Source organism: Octopus bimaculoides, chromosome 3 (assembly GCF_046866305.1).
Source record: "Octopus bimaculoides isolate indiv1 chromosome 3, ASM4686630v1, whole genome shotgun sequence".
In the NCBI taxonomy this organism is placed as follows: domain Eukaryota; kingdom Metazoa; phylum Mollusca; class Cephalopoda; order Octopoda; family Octopodidae; genus Octopus; species Octopus bimaculoides.
In genome coordinates, this window is record NC_142930.1 from 1,869,762 (window position 1) to 1,892,898 (window position 23,137).

Consider the following 23,137-nt stretch of genomic DNA (forward strand, 5'->3'; position numbering starts at 1 on the left):
AAATTTTAATTCTATTATTCTGTAAAATTATATTTAATTAGTTTAAATGTACACAAATGCATAAAAATAATTTTTAATTCCATTAGACATTCTAAAATACTATTAAATTTTATTCAGTTTTAAAAAAGGTAAAATTGGACAGAACTTATGGGATGACCTGATATATATATATATATATATATATATATATAGGGAGAATTCACGAAAAAAAAAAAAGACGAAGACAGGTGGTGTAGACAACAAACAGATGTATTAGTTTAACACTTGAGAAGTGAAAAGGTCTTTAACATTTCGAGCCTACGCCCTTCCACAGAAAGGAACACCTATATATATATATATAGAGAGAGAGAGAGAGGGAGAGGGAGAGAGAGAGAGAGAGAGAGAGAAGAATGTATCATATGCAAAACTGTATGACCACATATCAACTACACGCTTAGACATTTTCAACTTCATTTTCATAAGTTTCTACATAAAAAGAGTTTCATCTCCTGCCACTGTAAACACACACAACATAACAGATGTAGATACATATCTATATAGGATTCCTTGGTTACCACTTAGTCTTTTCTAGTCTTGTAAACATCTGATACTACTTTTACTTTGAGATTTCTCATTGATTTTCTTCCAAGATATTCTTGTTTCTTTCCCTTTTTTCTTTCATGTTCATACACGTGTGTGTTTAATTGTAAAGTGAATAGAGCTTAACCCTTTTGATATCTGCATGTTTGAGACAACCATTAGTTCTTGATGCAAACTTGCTTTTTAAGTGATCTTGAAACCTTCCATGAAACTTTCAAGTTAAGTCATGTTCCAAACACCAGCTTAATAACATTATCACCATATACAATGATTAAGGAGATAAATTTGTTTGCTCCAACATTGGTAGGTATAGAACTACTGTTTATTGTTGGGAAATTCCTAGTCAAGTTTATACTTTTAGAAGACATGGCTTCTGCAGGAACTAAGCTAGCATAGATACAATCTTCAGTACAAGGAACAACACAGTATCTCTTCATTGCATTTGCTGACCTATCAACGGCCTCTGATATAGCTAACAGGGAAATACTGCGGCATGGTCTCAAAAGTGTTGGTTGCTCACCTAAATTTGTAAATCTCCTCTTCCTGTTACACACAGTAGTGATGACCTAAATTAGTATTAGAGGGTGATGATGTTGGCATTTTTCCTGTGTCCTAGTTTCAGTTAAGTAAAGATGGAGACTTCTTATGCCGAGAGGAGCCTCCTCTGTCAACATCTCTATTGAAATATGGTCCAACCCAGGGAGGCAGTGAGCTGGTAGAAACGTTAGCAAAACCAGGCGAAATGCTTCGTAGCATTTCGTCTGTCTTTACGTTCTGAGTTCAAATTCCGCCGAGGTTGACTTTGTCTGTCATCCTTTCGGGGTCAATAAATTATGTACTAGTTGTGTACTGGGGTCGACCTAATCGACTAGCCCCCCCCCCCTCCCCAAAAATTCCGGGCCTTGTGCCGAGAGTAGAAAAGAATATTGTCCAACCCAAGAGATTTTTTTGTTTTATTTTTAAGGTTTTGATGTTTGCAATTGCTTCAGCCAAGGTTGATGGCTCATTAATGTGAATGATAAAAGGCATTTCACTACGTCCCTCCATGGGTTCAGGCTACACCAAGCTGTCCCTTTGTGTGGATATGTGTGTGAGTGTGCATGAATATATATAATGAGCATCATTTAATGTTCATGTCCTCTACTGGCATGGGTGGGTTGGTTTGACAGGACCTGACCCGTCTGAGGATCACATCATCATCCAGTGTTTGCTTTGGTGTGGTTTCTATGGCAGGATGCTTTTCTTTTTTTATTTTTAAATGGCACCACCACCATCCAGGTCTCCATGTATTCCCTTCAAATGAGTAAGGCTACGGTAGAGAGGGAGACTACTTTATGCTACAAGATGATGGGGTTAAAAGTGTGAGAGAAGGGAGCAGGACTGAGAAAAATGTTTCTTGCTGCAGGGTTATATTAGAGAAGAGAAGGTGTGAGTGATTGAGAAAGAGATAAAACCATTTGTGATGAGGGATCAGGGTGAACAGTGCGGGAGTGAAATGAGTAGAAGTGAATGGAGAGTGTGTGTGGGTGGGGATTGCAGGAGTTTATGGGAGACTAAGAAATGTTTACAGATGGGGAAACTAGGGAAGAGCAGGTAATTTCACCAAGAACCGACAAATTCCTGAACTCAGTATGTTACTCTTTAATAAAAGTTTGTAATCTGACTTTCACGTCACCATTCTTTCAGCTGGAAACCTGAGCCTGATGCCTCATAAATTATTGACTGTTCAAATAAATGTTCATATATTAACTGAACCAGAAAAACACTTGTTGCTATATTTCTTCAAGATCATGTTTTATATATTCTCTCTCTCTCAACATGTTTATGTATGTACATGTGTAGTTGTGCATGTTTATATAGATTTAGCATATGGCAATATGGCAGGTGAATGTAATGAAATACGTATATAGAAATATAAATGTCTAACTTTTTACACTTAGCTAAGTTCACCATATATTCAGGCATATATATTTATATAACACACACACACACACACACACACACACACACACACACACACACACAGTGTATCCAGTGTGAGTTATGGACACGAGGTGCAGTGGAATAATAGGAAGGTTATCAGAGAAGATAGTGCTTATATGTGGAAGATGCCCAAGAATCATAGAAGCTACAGGATCTTGATTTTCTCAAATGCCTTGGGGGCATTTTAGAGGTAGTGGATAGATAATTTCTGCTACTTGGAGGACCTAATTAGCTTTGTGGAAAGATGCATGGAAAGTGTAATTATTAGAAGAAGAATAGGATGGAGAAAATTCAGAGAGCTTTCACCTCTGTTGGCAACCAAAGGTCTCTCTCTCTCTCTCTCTCTCTCTCTCTCTCTCTCAGAGTGAAAGGAAAATTGTATCATGTTTGTGTATGATTAGCAATGCTACATGGTAGTGAGATGTGGGCCTTGAATACAGAAGACATGCGAAGGCTAGAGAGGAACGAAACTGGTATGCTCTGCTCTGATGTGTAAATGTCATTGTACATGTTCAACAGAGTGCTTGTGTAGCGAGAGAGAAGTTGGGCATATGAAGAATTAGGTGCAGTGTGCAAGAGAAAAGATTGTGCTGGTTTGGTCATGTGATGCAGATCGATGTGGTCAGTTGCATACAGAAGTGCTGGTCACTTAAAGTGGATGGAACTTGTGGAAGAGGGAGTCATGAGATGAAGTGTTGAATGCCAATCTCAGGGCACTGAGTCTTTCAAAGCCTTGCTGTACTCAAGAAGACCCATCTGCTACAGCAGAATTGATAAAAAGCATCCAGCACATTCTGTGGGGAGCATCCAGCTTTAGAAACCGTGAGAACAGACAATGTAGTCTGGTGCAACCCTTGGCCTTATCAGCTCTATTCAAACCATTCAACCCATGCCAGCATGGGTAACAATTATAGATTAAATGTATCCATTAGCTTCCAGCATATATATTGTTTTTAAACACAGTACGTTCATTAGAGATATTATCTCAGGATGAAAACTTCAGTAAATTTGCCTTTCACTGATGTATTTACATCCAGTATGATACATAAAATGGCTATAAACAGATACACACTCACACACTCTTAAAATGTACATATTTATGTAAACACATTAATAGACAGACAGACATAAAATAAGACTTATATACTAGTAATGTGCTGTGGTACAAATGTTCCTTGTTGCATTCACACACACACACACACACACACACACACACACGCATGCACACACGCATGCACACACGCACACACACTTTGTGTGAACGAGGATCAGCTTTTCTTTCAAACTTTTTATAGTAAAGATACAACAGTGTTTGAGCTTAATCTTTGAGCTTAATCTTTGAGCTTAATCTTTGAGCTTCATCTAAGATTTTTTGTATTCTTTAATATTTCTCTGTTTAGTTTGGACCTGTATTATTCCAAAATTAATTAGTCTATTAATATCTCAAAACTTTCCCCTCGTTACCACAAGAATGAAATGATGGTATTGTGTTGCTTGAGCACTTTGCAGTAGGTTCTATTGAATCATGGGAGTACTGTTAGTGTTGACGCTCAATTTAATTCTTGTCCACTGATTAAGTTTTGGAATCGTTCATGGTTTATTTTACACGTGCTGTATTTGTTTGTGTGAAGTTTTGGTTGATATCTCACTGTTTGTAAAGCTTCCGTATCAAATATCTATGATCAGTCTGTGAGAAAGAGTTTTCATGTGTTTCTAGTATTACAGTCTGAGCCATGATGGTCAAGACTTCCCCCTTTACATTTCTATATCATATTGGTTATTTGAACTATGGTCTTTAGTTTGCTGGTTTGGGCTTTCTTGTTGATGAAAAGGTTTTCTAACAATGGGTTTATGCTTATGTGTAAAGGTTGTGCAAGCCGTGCACAGAGGTGCTGTCAGCAAGGTGACTTCAGTGATAAATTTAGTGTCCAGGGAAGAGTCAATCTAAACTCAGTTCTCATCCCTCTCTTATTTTGTCAGAAGCTGTAACAAATAAATTTAAAACAGATTGTGGGAACTTCTCTTTGCTGATGATGTAGTTCTTACAGTTGAAAATGTTACAGATTTAGAGAAGAAATTCCTGACATGGAAACAAAACCTAGAATGAAGAGGTCCCTAAGAAAATGTAGTAAAGACTAGAGATTTTTTTTATAAAAAAGAAAATGAGACCCTTTTACCATGAAGGAAACAGTCTTGCTTGATATGTAGAAAAGGGGTTGGTTGATGATGTAGTCAGTGTAAACTGTGGACATAAGTGATGCATTGGGATCACTGACAGGCTGGCAGAGACAATAGACTTTGTACAGAAGTAGTTAGCAGTAGGAATGCTTATGAAATAAATTCTTTCAAAGGATTGGAAAACTCACTAGCTTTTGGTTTTTAGCTAATGTTGTTAGTGTAATACGGGTTCCTGGGAAGAGGTTGAGAAAAGTTGAGGGATTATTGCCTCTGCTGGTAACCAAAGGGCTTCAGTCTCAGTAAAGAGCAAATTCTATGATGCTTGTGTACAGTGTATAATGTTGTTTGGTAATGATATAGGGGCTTTGAATGCAGAAGATCTGTGAAGACTAGAAGGAGGTGAAGTGACCCTGCTCTGCTGGCTATGTAATGTTGGTGTGCAAGTAGGGCAGAGCCCACATGAGCTAAAAAAACTTTAAAAAATGGGCAGAAGAGTCAGATGTAGTCTACAAGAGAGGAGACTGTATTGGTATGGGGATTTGAAGTGTGTGGAGGTTGTCAGTTGTATAAAGAAGTACCAAGGGTTCAAGTGAACAGGGGAGGCTTAGATTGATCTCAAGAAACTCAGCCCTGGAAGGAAATGACAAAGAAACATGAAAATACAGAAATCGAAATGGTGGTGGCTGGGTTTGTAGAATTATAGTGTGTGTGTGTGTGTACAATCAACAAAATTACCAGCTCTTGAATTAAGATATGTGTGCCCTTAACATAATTTCCAGGTACAGTGTGTGGCATAATGTGAAATAAGGCTGTTCCATTTGAATTACAGGTACAATCCACCCAACAGTCTTCTCTACAGTTTCTGTCTACTAAATTCTATTCACAACGTTTATGTGGAGCTGATGCTATAGAAAATAACATTTGCCCTTGAAGCCATGCTGTAGTATTGAACTCAAGACCTCGTGATAGCTGTTCAGCCATACTGCACCTGTGTGTGCTTGTGTGTCAAAGTAGTAATTCATTCTGGGCATTCTCTGAAATTCTCACTCAAGTAATTTGTCACATAATGGCAGACTTAAAAGAACACATTGAACAAATAACCCTGTGTAATAATGATGGGAATGAGCTAGCTTCCTCCAAATGAACATACTCTACAATATGTATTGAGTACTTTTTCTTTTACTAGTCATAAAAAAATATTGCTTATATATATAATATATATGGTATTTGTATATGTGTATTTGTGTGTATTGCATTTATCTCTCTCTCTCTCTCTCTCTCTCTATATATATATATATATATATATATATAATTTTTATTACAATAATGTTTCATCTCTTAACTGATTGAGTGCTATATGACTTGTTGAAAATCACAGTGTGTGTGTGTGTGTAGAATGTGAGCTAAGGGAAATAACTCTAACAGGCCAATGACAAATTTAGGTAAATTCTTGCCTATTGTGATGCTATGATGTACAAAACAATTTGTCAATGAATTTGGTTTTGCCTCTTAGTTGTGCTGAGTGAATCGAATGCTACGTGGTCGCTGTTAGCAACTGTCATTAAAAAAGGGGAGATAATTTACTGAAACTACAAGAAACTAATTTTTCAGAAAATTGATTAAAATTGTTCATGTTCTGAGAGAAAGAAAATGTGAACTTTGTTAGCTAGGATGATGATGACAGCTGCTATTGTCTTAATAATCTACATCAATATAACAATCACAGTCCATTAAAGCTTGCTTTGGTCAATTGACAGCAAGGTCTTTGTTTTGTTTTTTTCTAGTCAAGAGTTAAAAAGATATTTTTGAATAATTTGCAAGACAAGTGAGCTGAGGGAAAGATTTCAAGTGAATCGATGAAATGAATTTAGTTAGTTTAATTAGGAGACCATGCATTGTCGCAGGAAATCTAGTTTGCAGGATTTATGTAGGAATCAGATGTTTCTTAGTAGCCGAGGGGTGCAGTTATGGATAGGTTTCAATCTTGTTTAACCTCACCACAGTCTACTTTCTATATATACATATATATCACATGTGGAGGCACATGGCTTTAATTCCTTGACCAGCCAATGCATTGTATTCTTGAGCAAGACCTTTCATTTCATGATTTTCCTCTCAACTGACAACAGTGAGTAATCCTGCAATGAGCCAACATCCTGTTCTGGTGAGGAATATATACATCACAGAATCCAGGAACCTAGGCTTATGATCTTTTTTTCTTTTTCTTTTTCTTTTATACATTGTATAAATATGTGTTTGCAGATATTCATGGGTGTGTGTGTGTGTGTTCATATACACATACATAAACACACCAATGTTTTATGTATACGTTAATGTGTGTGTGTGCTTATGTACATACACACACATGCACACACACACACAATTTATATATGCATAATTTATGTGTTTTTTCTATGTACACACATACAAATGTGTGTGTGTGTGTGTGATTAGACATAAGATGCCTGTGTGTGAAAGAGAGTGAGAGAAATTGGAGAGGAGGGCAGAGTGAGAGAATTAATTTATATTGATACTAGACTGACAGCTGATTACTATATTTGTTAACCACTGAAATTTGTCTCGTTTTGGCTTTCTATTTGTCTGTCCTTTCAGTCGTCTGTGTGTGTGTGTGTGTGTGCTTGCTTGCTTTACTGCATGCAACTTTTAATTTTCTTTCTATGTCTCCATCTATTAATGAAATTTGCAACAATTTTGCTAAAACTAACTCAGCTCATTCATTTCAAACACTTGCATGCACTTCTCAATCTCCAATAAATATACTAAAACCTAATCTCTATTATAGCCATCAGCTTTGGTGCAACCACCTTATTCTCTCTCTCTCTCTCTCTCTCCCTCTCCATTACTAGCTGGCTGATTTTTTCTTTTACTCTCCTTTCTCTCTCTCTCTCTAATCTTCTGACTCCCCCCCCCCCCACAAGCCTGATTTTCCCACCCTCCTTTCTCATACTCTTCCTCTTTTCTCTCACTTTTCTTTCTATTCTCATGTGACCCTTTTTCCCCCCTTATTCTCCACCATCCTCCTCCTACTCTCTCTCTCTCTCCCTTTTTTTATCTATCTACCCCCTCCCCCCTCTGCTTCCAGGTGAGGTCGGGGGGGATCTCGTTTCTCCAGTTTCCTATTTCTCTTCTTACTTTCCCCCCCTCCATCTCCGCCTTTCTCATTCCTCCATTCATTTCTCTTCCTCCCATTTTCTATTTCCATTATATTCTTTTTTTTCCTCTTCTCTTCATTCCACAAACCTTCTTTGTCTCTGTTGTTCTCCCTCTTCTGATATAGTTTTATTGTTGTTTTTTTTTACTCTGTTTATATTTGTTTTTCATTTCTCACTCCACCCCTTCTCTCACATCAACTTTCCAAGCCTCTCCAATTCCATGTTTTGTTCGCTTTCCTCGCCCTTCCCAATACTTATTTCTCTCTCTCTCTCTCTTTCTCCCTCTCAGCCATCTATATACCTCTCTCTCTCTCTCTTTCTCCCTCTCTCATATCCAGCCAGGGCCACTATTTAGCTCTCATAATAACCACTCCACTCACCAAATGAAAGTTAAAACTGTTGTTATCCTTATCAATGAACTGTCCTCAACTTTTAATAGTAGTTCTTGTTATTAACGGGCAACTTGTAGCCGGCTGACTGATTTGTTGTCCTCTTCCCCACCTCCTACACACTGCGACAAACCCTCCTCCGCCGCCAACGATGTCATTGCTTTGGATGTTGTTCCCATGATGCTGCTGCTGCTGCAAACAGTCTTGTCATCTTGTCATTGTTGTCATTGTCGTCATCTTTGCAAACTTTTATATATGCTATATACACACATCTATAGCTCCAGTCCACAGTCAGTGTGTTACCCTACTAAGTTGACAACTTCAGTTTTTACAACAAGTACCAATGGGATGTCTACAATTTAACAACACCCAAAGCTGAAAAGGAAGAAAAAGAAATGAGAAAAGAAAGAAACCAAAAGCTATGCTGGGTATTAACTTGTGTAATCTCAATGACATAACAGAGAGAAAGAGAGGGAGAGAGAAAAGAAATGGATATTTTAGATGAACACAGAGAGAGAGAAACAGATTTTTATCACAGATATTGAAAATATAATCACATGCAGAAACACGAAAAGGGACCAGCCCCTTTTCTTCATGGTTCTTTCTTTCCCATTGCTATTTATTTGCTGATGGAAGATTGATCCCCACCTCCACTTTTTTTTCTTCTTCTTTAATATTTTTATTGCTTATGGAATATTTCATTTTACTTTCATTGAGATTTCATTATGCTGCCGATTGTCTCTCTGTTCGTTCCTATCACCCACCAAAACAAGGATCTGTGTCTGATAAGCAAACCAAACAACTTTCAAGTTAGTTTTCCATGTTTGTAATTTTTCCTCAACCACGATCACCAGCACCACTTCAGGTGGTTTACTGAGACTTTTGTACAGAACAGTCCAATTAATATCTGTTCTCAAATCAGCCCTTAATTCTTATTCCCTTCCAAACTTATACACACCTGCACACACACCCACATACACACAATGATCTTTGAATCAAGTTCAAGAAATGTTCTGCTTCTACTGCATTTACTGCCATTCTTGTCCCAAAATGAAAGATTCAGGAAATTAAGGACCACATTAACTTCAGACCAAACTGTACATGGTTCCATTCTATGTCTAAATTTTCGCCATCACCAACACCAAAGTCCTCACCTGTACCATTATCAACATGTTCTCCACCACAACCATCGATGAGGCTCTTAAAATATTCGGAACGTTTCCCAACGTTGCACTCTGCCTCACCAGAGTATTGGATCAATAGATTTTACCTTTTTTTTTTTTCAAGTATACATGTATATAAGTGTACAAGTGTGTTTCGTTACAATTACTGTTATTATTATTTCATCATTTACTATGGACTTGATATCGCGGACCGTGATCACCTTTATGGGAAACTGTTGTTCCGTTTACGTCGTTTTGGAGATATCCTTGTGTCTCTTTCTCTCCACTTTCCCCCTTTTCATTGGATTTTTGTTTTTTTTCCAAAAGCGTCGAGATCATGTCCGCACAGGATCCCTCAAGTCGTCTCACCAAACCCAGACATGCACCATTTTGGCACGCAGTGTAAGTACACAACAATATATAATATGTCAGCTATCTCTTTAGGCGGCTTTTCCACACTCCCTAATATTATATATATTTTTTTATGTTTATTTACATCATACTTGTAGCTCAGCCAGCTAATTAAACAAATCTATTTATTACACAACAGCCCTGTTTTTTTTTTTTTGCTAAATATTGGTGTTCAGTTATAATGTTCGCATGTTCTCTTCTCTTTTGTGTGTTGTTTTAACTTAATTACTAATTAACAGACATGTCCTTCTTATGTTCCAATGACTTTTACTACACCTGTATGAATCTAGAATGCTTTCTTTTCTTTAAAAAAAAACCTGTATTTCTAACATGTTTTTGTTATTTCTGACTTTCATCGGAAAACTGCATTTATTTCTGCAATTACTAAAGATTAATGGTGCTTTTTCATTATTTTTATCACTTAAGGCACTCCGCTGGCAGAATCATTAACACGTTGGACAAAATGTTTAGCAGCATTTCTTCAGGCTCCACATTCTGAATTCATATTCTGCCACAGTCATGTTTGCCTTTCATCCATCCATTTATGGTTGATAAAATAAAAACCAATCAATTCCTGGGGGGAGGGGGTTAATGTAGTCAATTTGCACCCCTCCCCCTAAAATTGCTGGTCTTGTGCCAAAATTAGAAAATATTACTTTTATCATTTCTTTGTCCACCATTTACTTCAAAATTTTTCATTTTAATTTCTTGATTTATTTTCTAATATCAAACTGTAACAAAAGTTTATTGATTCTAATATGTAAGAACATGCGTGTGTGTGTGTGTGTACTCACATAAAAGAACAATGTAATATTTTCTTTATAATCTCTAGCTTCTTTCCATTTTCTTCTTCATAATTTGTCACTTGTGCTATTTTACGTGATGTTTACAAACCCCTCCACATGGTGTTTCTGTTTGGATGTTGTCGCATGTGTCTGAATTCTATGGAACACACTTTTGTCTTAAAACCAACTTATTTCTTCTTAAATTTTCACACAAAGCGCTTCACTTGTGTACGTTCTGCTGGGTTTTTTTTTTTATAATGTATGCTGGTGATTTTCTTTTCTTTTTTTTTTTCTTAAATATTTCAATTTTAAAATTAAAAAAAAATAGAAAAATGACATTATGATTAATAACTTTGGTGAGTTTGGCTGAAATACTAGAAGTTAAAGTAAGTATCAATAATATAAACTAATGTTCAATCGATTGCTTCATTTCATGTGTGTGTGTATAATGATGTATGTATGTATGTATGTATATATATATATATATATATATATATATATATATATATATATATATATATATATATAATGTATGTGTGTGTGTGTGTGTATATATATATACATATATAAATATGTGTATACATAGATATATAAATGTGTGTGTGTGTGTATATATGTGTGTATATATATATATATATTTGTATGTGTGTATATATATATATATATATATATATATATATATATATGTATATATATATATACATATATATATACATACATATATATATATGTATATATGTACTCCTATCCCTAATCAAGTCTCACTCTTTTCATATTTTCACACCCTAGCACACTAACCTTTCTATCTACCCTTTCTCTGTTCCTTCTCTCTCTCTCTCTCTCTCTCTGTTATTGTCACCTTTATTGCTTTATTCTCTCTCTCTCTCTCTCTCTCACTGGGAAAGCCATGTATCTCCTCTTCAGTAGGACACCTGTTCATGTGTCCTTCTATCATACTTTTAATTCCATCAATATTATGCCTTCACCCAGTTGAGGGGGCCTTGTCTTGCAAGAACTTAATCCCACTAGTGGGGGCCACAAAAAAAAAGCACCCAGTCCATGATGTAAAGTGGTTGGCATTAGGAAGAGCATCTTGCTGTAGAAACCATGCCAAAGTAGACATTGAAGCTTGGCATAATTCTTTAGTGTCTCACATCCTGCTGAACCGTCCCATCTTTGGGAGACGGAGATTAAATCATAATAAAGAGATGTACAGGGTGCAGTGAATACATTGTCGTCTGAGTTACTCAAAAATGAAAATAATACTGATATCACATTTTAAAAGATATAGTTACCAAAATTATAGGCGTAGGAGTGGCTGTGTGGTAAGTAGCTTGCTTACCAACCACATGGTTCCAGGTTCAGTCCCACTGCATGGCACCTTGGGCAAGTGTCTTCTGCTATAACCTCAGGCTGACCAAAGCCTTGTGAGTGGATTTAGTAGATGGAAACTGAAAGAAGCCTGTTGTATATGTTTGCGTGTGTATATGTTTGTCCCCCCAGCATCATTTGACAACCAATGTTGGTGTGTTTACATCCCCGTAATCTAGCAGTTTGGCAAAAAAGACCAATCAAATAAGTACTAGGCTCACAAAGAATAAGTCCTGGGGTTGATGTGTTTGACTAAAGGCAGTGCCCCAGTATGGCCGCAGTTAAATGACTGAAAAAGAATATTTTGAAATACTAAAGAGTAAATTTATTCAATAAAATCGCCATTGGCTTCAACCACTATCTCCAGACAACTTTGGAATCTCCTGCAACTCTTCTGGATGGTCTCATTGTTTAAGTAGGTAAATGGTGCCATAATCCTTGCCTTCAGTTCATCTTTGGTGTTACAAAGAGTTTTGTTAGGTCTCTTACTCCACTGCACCCCATACATAATAATTAAAGGGGTTGCAGTCTGAGGAGTTGGGTAACCAGATGTTAGGGGTGATGGGTAGCAGAAATTGTCTGACAGCCATGACTGGGTTCCCCTGCTTGTGTGGCGTGGTGCTGAGTCCTTTTGCCAGACATAGTCTTCCAGCAGCCACCCTCTTGACCCAGAGCAGCACTACCTCCTCCAGGAACTTGATGTAGGCCTCCATGTTGAGTCTGAGGCCTTGTGGGAAGATGAATGGAGGCATAACGTCACCATCACTAGTGATCACTCCAAACACCATGATGTTGACTGGATGTTTGATTTTTATCCCTCTCGGGCCATGTTTTTGAGACATGGCAAGACAATGGTTGTTCTGTGAGTTCACCATCTGATCCTGGCAGAAATTTTTCTCTTCTGAGAAAAACCAAAGCATATTCAGTTGGAGGGGATACTTGAGTTTGTTCAAAAGCTTCATAGCGCAGTTTCTCTTTTTGTCCTTGATGACTTGGGATCAAAATTAGCCTTTTCTCATCTTGTATGAGGAATACCAAATGCCTTCATGCACTACCTGCCTAAGAAACTCAGATACTCCCATGTCCCTGGCGATGGACCTGATTGACTTGGAGGGATCAATGTCAATCATGGCCTGAACCTCACCAACAAATTCAGGTGTTCTTTTCTGATCAGAGTGAGTTTTCCAAGCTGCCAGTCCTTCTTAATCATCATTAGACTCATCGAACTCTTTCTGAATCTTCTGCACTGTCCTCAGATTGACACCCAAACACTCTGAAATATTCGTATTGGAGCTTCTGGCATGAATGCCAAGCACTACAGCATGTCATTTTCAAATTTCTGGCAGAGTGAATTGTGTCATGGTGCTGTTTTTCTCACAGACTGTGCCCAACTGACCCTGCTATACTGTGTAGTTGACAAAATCAAAAGCAAACAATGCGCATGCACAAAATAAAAAATATAAAATGGCGACAATTTACCCATTGCACCCCGTGTATGTGTATATATGTGTGTGTGTGTATATGTGTGTGTGTGTGTGTGCACATGATGTAATAATGTAACTCTATGATAATGATGAAATGTATCTAGTCCACTTGCTGTTTCCTATACCAAATGCCACCCAAACAACACTAATCCTGGACTAGGTGCTTTTATGGTTCCTAGTTTGGTGTTTTTTCTTATCTAAGTTTCAGACCATGTACAAGTTCATTTTGTTTCTCTCCTTTTCTTCATAAAATTAATGTTAATTTTGAATAAACTTCCTTGAGTAATTAAATCTATGCTGGTGCACGCACACCCACACCCACACACACATTCCGTGAATGTAATTTATTTAGTGTTGCAAAGTCAACAGAATGTCAGAACCTATATTTAGTGTCATATTGATGGTGTTTTTATTTGTGTTAGTATTTCTATTCCATTAGTAAACATTTTGCAATATCTGCCTGTGTTTCCTGGCTGTCCATTATATATTAGGGTATATTTCCTTGTCACATCTTTTCATGAGGTGTTTACATATTACGACTTAACTTTTGTATTCATATATAAAGTCAGACAGTAGTTGCTGGATACTTCCCTCCCTGATCTACATTTACTTAGCATGAATATAGAAGTATTGCAATAGCTTAATAATGGTTGTAGTAGTAGTAGTAGTAGTTATTATCATCATCCTTTAACATGTTTTTCTATGCTAGCATGGGTTGGGTGATTTGACCAAAACTGGCAAACCGGAGAGTTGTCCCAGGTTACAATTGTCTAATTTGGTTTGGTTTCTATGGCTTGATGCCCTTCCTAACACCAACCCCTTCACAGTGTGTGCAGGGTGCTTTTAATGTGGCACCTCACGAGTATCTGTAGTTTTTATGGATCTTGTGCCTCTTCCACATATGCTACTTTCTCTGGTAGCCTTCCTGTTATTCCACTGCGCCTGTTGTGTGTCCATAGCTTACACTGGGTACACCATATGGAGTTCCTGCCTACACCTTTCCTATGAATTGAGCAGGGCCACTTACCTGAAGGTAGTAGGTTCCTGTCTATTTTCTTGCTTACTAAGACCATAGTCTTTGTTAAAGTAACCTTAAGGCTCTTAGATTCTGGGTTTTGCTTCCACACCTGGAATTTCTTTTCTAGCTCTGGTATAGAATCTGCTGTGAGGGCAAGATCATCAACATATAGTTGTTCCCAGGGCCTGCCAGTCTTGAATCCCTTTGTTATGGCCTGGAAGATAATAATGAAAATTAGGGGACTGAGGATTGAGCTTTGCTGAACACCTACCTGTACACCAAATTCTTCACTGTACTTGTGGTTAACTCTCACCTTACTGGCAACTCCCCTCTACATGGCCTTTCAAAAGCCACTTGTCTACCCACAGTCTTCTCAGAGCCCACCATATTGCACAGCAGGCTATTCTGTAAAAGGCTTTCTCTAGATCAGGGGTTCTCAACCATTTTTTATCTATGAACCCCCTTAATTAATATTTTATTCTAATGGACCCCTATCACCATTCACTATTTAAAAACTAGTTTTCTTGAAGTTTCTTTCAAAATTCCTATTTTCTTTTCCACACTTTAACTTGTGTAGGCTGAATTATGTAAAATGTTAGAGAAAGAAACCTGGCTGTTTCTTGCAATACATCACCAATACATCTAAAGCAAAATTTTTTTCAAGAGCCCTTAATATACTATTGTGGATCTCCAATTTACTATTTTGTTACATGGACCCCATTTGAGAACCACTGCTCTGGGCCAACAAATGTCAAATCTAATGGTTTATTCTTGGCTCAGTATTCCTCTTGCAGTTGTCTGACTATGAAAAAAGCATCCGCAGTGTTTCTCCCTGGAGTGAAACCAAACTGCATTTCATCAAGCCTAATTCTGTTTCTAATTTATTGGGCTAGAACTCTCTCTGCAATTTTCATCACCTGGCCCAGAAGTTTGATCCCTCTATAATTGCTTGTTTAAGGCATCTCCCTTACCCTTGTAGCAGCTAACAATAATGCTGCTGCACCAGTCATTGGGTATTATACCTTCCTAAATAATCTGATTAATTATGCGGGTGACTAGATATTGTTCCAATGAAATTGACTTTGCCTTTCATCCTTTTAGGATCAATAAAATAAGTACCAGTTGAGAACTGGGGTCAGTGTAATTGACTAACCCCAGCCCTAACTGGCTATTTTGAACATCTCAACAGTGACTCCAGATGGACCAGGAGCTTTCCCTGTTTCGATATCTTTAATACTGTTGTCCATATTAGGATAGTTGGTTCCTCTGTTGGGTTCACATTAGGAAGACTCCTTTTATCCCATTTATTCTCTCCATTCAATAGCCTTGCTTAGTAACTCTTCCATGTCTCTTTCTTGTCTGAATCACTAAGTGCAAGCATAACATTATCCATTCACACACACACTTCTCTCCCACTCTATCATGATTCTCTCTGACATACTGTCTAGCAATCTGGAACACCTCAAGTCCATGATCTTCATGCTGTAGGATATTGGAAAACCTCTTCCTTTCTGCTTCTGCCCAAGCTTATTAAAGCTGACGTCTAGCTTCCCTTTTAGGCTTCTGATAGGATTCTTTGCTGTCCTATCTTTTCCATTCCTTCCACACCCATCTCTTCTCTTTTATGGCCGTGTCAGTGCCACTGTTCCACCACCATGTCACCCTTAGTCTGGTGGAGGCTTTGTTCCAGCCACAGATTTGGTCTGTCTCTCTCTCTCTCTCTCAGTAGATAGTCCTGTAAGAACATCTAGTTGTCCTCATCATCATCTGTCTCTATCTCTTCCTCCTTCTCATCAAAGGCTTCATTAAGAACATCTCTAAACCTCTGCCTGTTTGAAGGATCTTTGAGCTTCCACTACCTCTTTTTCCATATTGTCTTGTATCTTTGAACCCTTCTGGCCCTAAGTCTGAAGTCACTAACCACTAGCCGATGTTGAGTTGTACATTCTTTTAATAATAATAATAATTATTATTATTATCATTATTATTATTATTATTGGAGCAATAATATCACATGGAACAGTTAGACAGCAAAAGCAAACATCCAAGTGCTCTGGAAAGCTGCTCTCCTTGGAACAGCTCATAACCTTAAAAATGGTACTTTCTGTCTAAGACCTTTTCTTAAGGCTTGACATTTGATCTGCAGGAGATAAAGCACAACTATTTTACAGCCATATTGTACAATGGATAATAATAATAATAATAATAATAATAATAATAATAATAATAATAATAATAATAATAACTTTTCTACAATTGTCACGAGGCTTGAAATTTTGGGGCTGGGGTTAGTCAATTACACTGACCCCCAGTTCTCAACTGGTACTTATTTTATTGATCCTAAAAGGATGAAAGGCAAAGTCAATTTCATTGGAGCAATTTGCCTTTCAGCAGAAGATAAAATTAAACGATTTTATAGCCATACTGCACAATGAAATAACAACAACAATAATAATAATCCTTTATACTAAGAGCACAAGGCCTGAAATTAAAAAGAAAACAACAAATAAACTGAGATAAATAACAGGTTTTTAGAAATTAGCATAAATCACCCAGAGCTGTGTATGGATACATGCAAGCAGTTGGATGCACATGAAAAAAAAAAACATATGTAATTACATAGTTCTGTACTGTGGGGGGTCATAGCCAACACCCCAGATTCACTCAATATGGCATGGTATGAAAAACATAGAATACACTCGTATAAACTGCAGAATACGTGGAGATGGGGATGAAATAATTAACTGCATCTTCTCTGATTTCCAAGTCTTTGCCAAGTAAGAAGGCATCCACAAGTATGGAACTTCTAAACACTGGAGGTTATACCATCATTATGAAACACCAACAGAAAAATGGTGGTGTAGATGTATAACTGAAAAAGGTCTCCAAGAATGGCAAAGCACAACCATACTCTGGGATATGCCAATACACATAGACAAGGAGATCAAGGTTAATTGATTGAACATTGTTGTTAAGAAATTTCTAGTAATTGGATATGTCAGTCCCAACAGATGATAATCCAGAGCTTAAAGAAATGAAGAAATCATAAAGATCTGGGAATAGAGACAAACTGAAATGCGAGGCCTGGAAACAAAAGCAGTCTCTGTAAGAGACGCTTTGGAAATGATTTAAAGACAACATGCAGACAAATACATGAAGAAACCCCCCAGGACTTAAAGATATGCATAGCATACAGGAAATAGCAGATGGTAAGCACTGCACCACCCACTGCACTGAGTACTCTGGAAAGAGTAAAACTACCAAAGTCAAAATAAAACACTGCACATCCACAAGGCACTCAGTGAAAGTGCACCACAAACATAGCAATACTGCTGGACAATAGTTGTTGTTTGATGTTTGTCATTTTTGATATTATGGCAGTAAATATATTGTGACTGCACAATTAGGTTTTGATTAAGATTTTGTAGAGTTTGAATGCTGTAAAGTAGCAGAGTGAGTTTGCAATACAGGTTGTTTTGTTTTTCCAGAACGTACCATTTTCAGTTCTTCTATTTGGCACACTGGCAGTTTCTGGCCCAAGTCATGTAGATTGGCTTCCTGTGCTTGACTTTTCCATTGACACACTTCATAAAGACAGTTTTTGATGTTACCCCATTGATCTTTTTAAGGACAATAAGAAACCTTTTATAGTTTTCTGTGACTTTAGGTTGGCAAAATTGGCAAAACAAATCAACATTTCATAACCCATCTTTAGAGCTGTGTGCCTTTAGCCTAACACTGGATTGTTGCTTGTCTTTTGCTCTACCATCCTACCTGGTAAGCATATCTCACTGTTATAAACGGTGAAATATTTATGACGGTTTAATTGTTTATAGTGCTGGACTCCAGTCCTTCAAGGATTATAGCTTTAAGACAGCTGGTATTCACCTCACTCATTTCAGGGACCCCCACCTTGAAATTGGTCCTTAATTCTATGCTTCATAAGAAATAGCCTAAGAGTTATAGAACTCACTTCCTTTGTATTGTGCAAATGTTTGCAATTCCCAAGACTTTATATAAAACAATTGTTGATTCCTTAAGGTGAAAAGAAACTCTATGGAACAAACTGGGAATCTCTCTCTCTCTCTTTCTCTCTCTCTCTCTCCCTCTCTCCCTCTCTCCCTCTCTCTCTCTCTCTCTCCCACTCTCTCTCACTCTCCCTCTCCCTCCCCCCTCTCTCTCACAGTAAAATATTTATCTATTTCCCCCCTGCTCTCCTAAGTATTTAGTCTCATTATATTTCCCTGTTGTTTATTCCTTTCTTAACCATCCCCTTGCCTTCTTCTGCTTGTTATCTCCTATTATCTAATATTATAATTTACATTATTATTATTATTGTTATTATTATTAATAAGGCTGCAAGCAGGCAGACTCGTTAGCACACCAGGCAAAATGCTGAGGGCATTTGTCCATCTTTACATTCTGAATTCAAATTCCGCTGGGGTCACCTTTGCCTTTCATCCTTTTGGGGTCAATAAATTAAATACCAGTGAAACACTGGGGGTCAATGTGATCGACTAGTTTCCTCTCCCAAATTTTCAGGCCTTGTGCCTTTAGTAGAAAGCATGATTATTTTTATTATTATTATTATTGTTACTCTTACTGCTACTACGACTACTGCTACTACGACTACTGCTACACTTTGGTACACACAATTATCGTTACATAGTCTTAACTAGAGCAAACAATTTCTCCTCTTCTTCTTCTTGCAAGATAATAAGACAGGGAAGATGATAAAATAACGAAAAGTAGAATTTTCCTTCTTTTTCTTTTTCTTTTTCTTTTTCATTGCTTGATAGGTTGTCATTCTGATGAGTAAATGTTCTGACAGCAACAGATGTGATGATTATCCAAATAGTAGTACTAGGATGTTTTTTTATTTCCTGTCTTTAAAATGATTCAGGATAGCTCACTAATAGCTCACTTCAAGAACTCAATACGTAAATTAGTGGCTGATATAATATAGCTAGTGTGTCTAGAGTTTAGGTTTTGTCTAAGGCATTGAGTCAAACTGCATTTGTTAATGATAAATATATTTTTTCTCTTTACATATTGTATTACACACATGTGTGTGTGTGTGTGTGTGTGTGTGTGTGCGTGTGTGTGTATGTATGGATGTGAAGTTGTGCAGTGCATTGCAGTGATACGTGAATTCTTGCAGATTTTCAATGAGTATGGTATGTTCTTGTGGAATGTGTAACCCGAGACAATAAAATCATTTCTGATCCTATTAAATTAAAACAGTTTTTGCATCATAATCATCATCATCATCATCATCATCGTTTAACGTCCGCTTTCCATGCTAGCATGGGTTGGACGATTTGACTGAGGACTGGTGAAACCGGATGGCAACACCAGGCTCCAGTCTGATTTGGCAGAGTTTCTACAGCTGGATGCCCTTCCTAACGCCAACCACTCAGAGAGTGTAGTGGGTGCTTTTACGTGTCACCCGCACGAAAACGGCCACGCTCGAAATGGTGTCTTTTATGTGCCACCCGCACAAGCCAGTCCAGGGGCACTGGCAACGATCTCGCTCGAAAATCCTACAGGAGCCAGTCAGGCGGTACTGGCAACGGCCACGCTCAAAATGGTGCATCTCATGTGCCACCCGCATAAGAACCAGTCCAGGGGCACTGGCAACGATCTTACTTGGCTTGCCGGGTCTTCTCACGCACAGCCCATTTCCAAAGGTCTCGGTCCGTAGTCATCGCCTCGGTGAGGCCCAATGTACGAAGGTCTTGCCTCACCACCTCAGCCCAGGTCTTCCTGGGCCTAATAATAATAATCATTTTCTTTTTTCTTCTTCTCTCTTAAGAATAAACAACTTGAGAGCATAGTATTTAGGAGTTTGAATTTAACTTTCAAATGTTTTGACTGTAATTTGACTCCCAGTAGGGTTTTTGAGCACATTGAGATCTTAGAAGGACCCTTTCCATTATTAGAAGTTTGATCCTTATTGTAAGTTTGAACCTGCCTAATAAGTTATCTCTGAAAGTTCTATGATGAATAAATGAAACCAGTGTCTCTTGAGAAAACTTGTCTGTGAACAAACCAACACGTTAAACTGTTATGGAATGTTTGATTACTGAGAAGTAATTTAAAATGAAAAGCTTTATTTGTTGACATTAATAAATTATAAAGCTTCAGTACCTCAGCTGACTAAATCAGTTTGGTCGTTCAGCAATATAGAATATTTATGATTTGGTCATGAATGATGGCTGGTCTGTCTGTCAGAGCTTTTGTTGACTCTGGACTAATATCAGAGAAGCATGACAATTAACAATGCAATGATTAATAACAAAACATTTTTTTAGGTTCTTTTTCATTGTTATTTTTTTTATTCTTCTTTCTCACCTCCAATGCACCATCCTCTGTTGGTTTTTGTAATTTTTTTTTCTTTTAAGGAAGGTTGCCAAGTTAACTATCCTATACCAGTGTTATGGCAGCAAACAGGTTTTTTTCCCCCAAATATATTAAATGAAGTAGATGATCTCAGCATATATGCATGTGTCAGAATTTGCCAAAAACTTTCAAGTTATTAAAGTATGGATGAGAATAAAAATAAAAGTCTTCAACATAATACTCTGCATGACACCATGAAAATCAACTTCCAGACAGAGTTCTGCTTTTCGGTTTTTTTTTGGTTTTTTTCACTCTAAACCATTGAGTTCATAAATGTAGAAAGACATGGCTCTTCTGTGAAACAATTGCTTTTTTGTCTTATGTAATTTATAGAAATTACTATCAATTTAACAAACTTATACCATTTTCATAATTGATATATTCCGTACTTGAAAATGAGTTCTATAATTAGGACTCATTTAGGAATAGTTATCCCCAATTAATCTCTGTTTCAAGCATATTGCCTCTCTAAGGCCAACATCAAGTTGGTTTTGTGACATTTTGCAACTTTTTCTAAACCATGACAATCTCTTTAATTATCCACATCATTAGCCATTATTAAATTCATCTTAATTTAAAATACCATGCTCAGTTTTCTTCACTCCAACCTATATATCATCGCCCCCCCCCCCCCCCATTTGCCACAAAAAAATGAAGACACTTGTTCATTCACTTCTAATTTCTCTCTTCTTTTTCTGTATATGTTTCATGCCTCTAATCTCCTGATTTTTTTATTGTCTTTTAGATGACCTGAATATGGTTTATGTCTTATTCTTAACAGATTATCTTCATTTTGTTCCAATTTTTTTTTCTGGTTGTGTATACACTACTGCACTTGTGATACTAACCTGAGAGATATTTATTTGCAGTCAGCAAAGAGAACATTGAGTGTTGGCATTATGGTTTAGGCTTTATACAATCATTGATCTCTCCACCAGCACTGATTAAGTCACCTTAGTAACCAAACTGTATTACTATTTCATATTTGTACATAGATTAACAGCTTTATTACACTAGGAAGCTTAGTTCACTCACAGTCTGTTCAACAGTTATATCTTAATATTTATTATTATTATTATTATTATTATTATTATTATCATTATTATCCAAGTGATCTAGTTATTAGAAGCTCTGACTAACTGTTAAAGACGTTTTAGTGTAGGAAATTTCTTGTTAGATAAACATTCAAAGCTAGAAATTGTGTTTGGTTAGTACAATGGATTAAACTGATGAATGAAGCATTTGATGGTGGGGAGTGCCACAAATATCTGCTTGGTTTTTAATGGTGATGTGAACAGCTCATTTGTTTGCATAGCAATATTTTATCCCATTAGGCAACAGCTAGTTTGATACAAGCTAACGAGAGAGAGCCTCTACAGGGTGGTTTGACCTGCTAAAATAGCAGTGGAATTTCCCTCTAATCATTCTCTATACTGTCATTATAAAAAGAGGAACAGGATATGTTGGATAATTATGCAGACTTAGACAAAATGTTCAAGTAAAACAATGGGACAGCCATAGCTGGAACAATGTTTTTTCATCATGGGGTCTGATTCATCATTTGCTGACTTGGGACTCAATAGCAACATTTTCCTTTGACATCTAAAGCTTATACTTCGGGTGGGGGGGGGTTCTTTTTTTCCTCTACTTGTTTCTCAAAGTTGTTTACAGTTGTCAGGGTTTTGGTTTATTATTTTGGGCCTTTGGGGTTAATAAAAGAAATCATTTATTATTATTATTATTGAGTGAGAGAGCAGCGCATGCCATCAAAGTGACACTAAAGTACAAATATACAAAGCCCAATATACCCATCATGACTATCCATCTGATAAGGGTACACCAGGCACATGCATCACAACCATATGTGCGCAACATAGTGATCTCATATCAAGATAAACAGGGCATGACCTTGCAGGTTGGGACCCAGTTAGAATCTTTTTCAGTTCGAGTAGCCCATCCCGCTCAAAAGGTCCCTGAATAAGGTTTGTTGAAGAATGTTGAGCAAAACACCCATGTTTCCAGAGGTGAATTATTCAAACCCCAAAGATTTCCTCTCAAAACATGGCTATGATGCTCCCCCACTACTTCTGCTCGTGATCAGAGATGCACATATCGTCAGCCACCATGGGACATGCTTAACTGGCTACGGTCAAACAACTGACAAGCAAATCTGTGGTATTGAGCAGAATATTTGCTGTAGC

The 23,137-nt window shown here is 37.3% G+C and overlaps 1 protein-coding gene across 37 annotated transcripts in view; it reads left to right on the forward strand.

Annotated features, from left to right (window-relative positions):
• LOC106867341 (rho GTPase-activating protein 39) overlaps positions 1-23,137 on the forward strand; it is a 439,467-nt gene that overhangs the window by 354,045 nt on the left and 62,285 nt on the right. For 21 of the 37 annotated variants that reach the window (XM_089348467.1, XM_089348468.1, XM_052966673.2 and 18 more), the window contains one exon: positions 9,793-9,867. The exons of the other annotated variants lie outside the window; for them this stretch is intronic. In XM_089348467.1, coding sequence (XP_089204593.1) covers positions 9,793-9,867 — 75 coding nt within the window. The remainder of the gene's footprint in view (positions 1-9,792; positions 9,868-23,137) is intronic. 37 annotated transcript variants of the gene reach the window in all.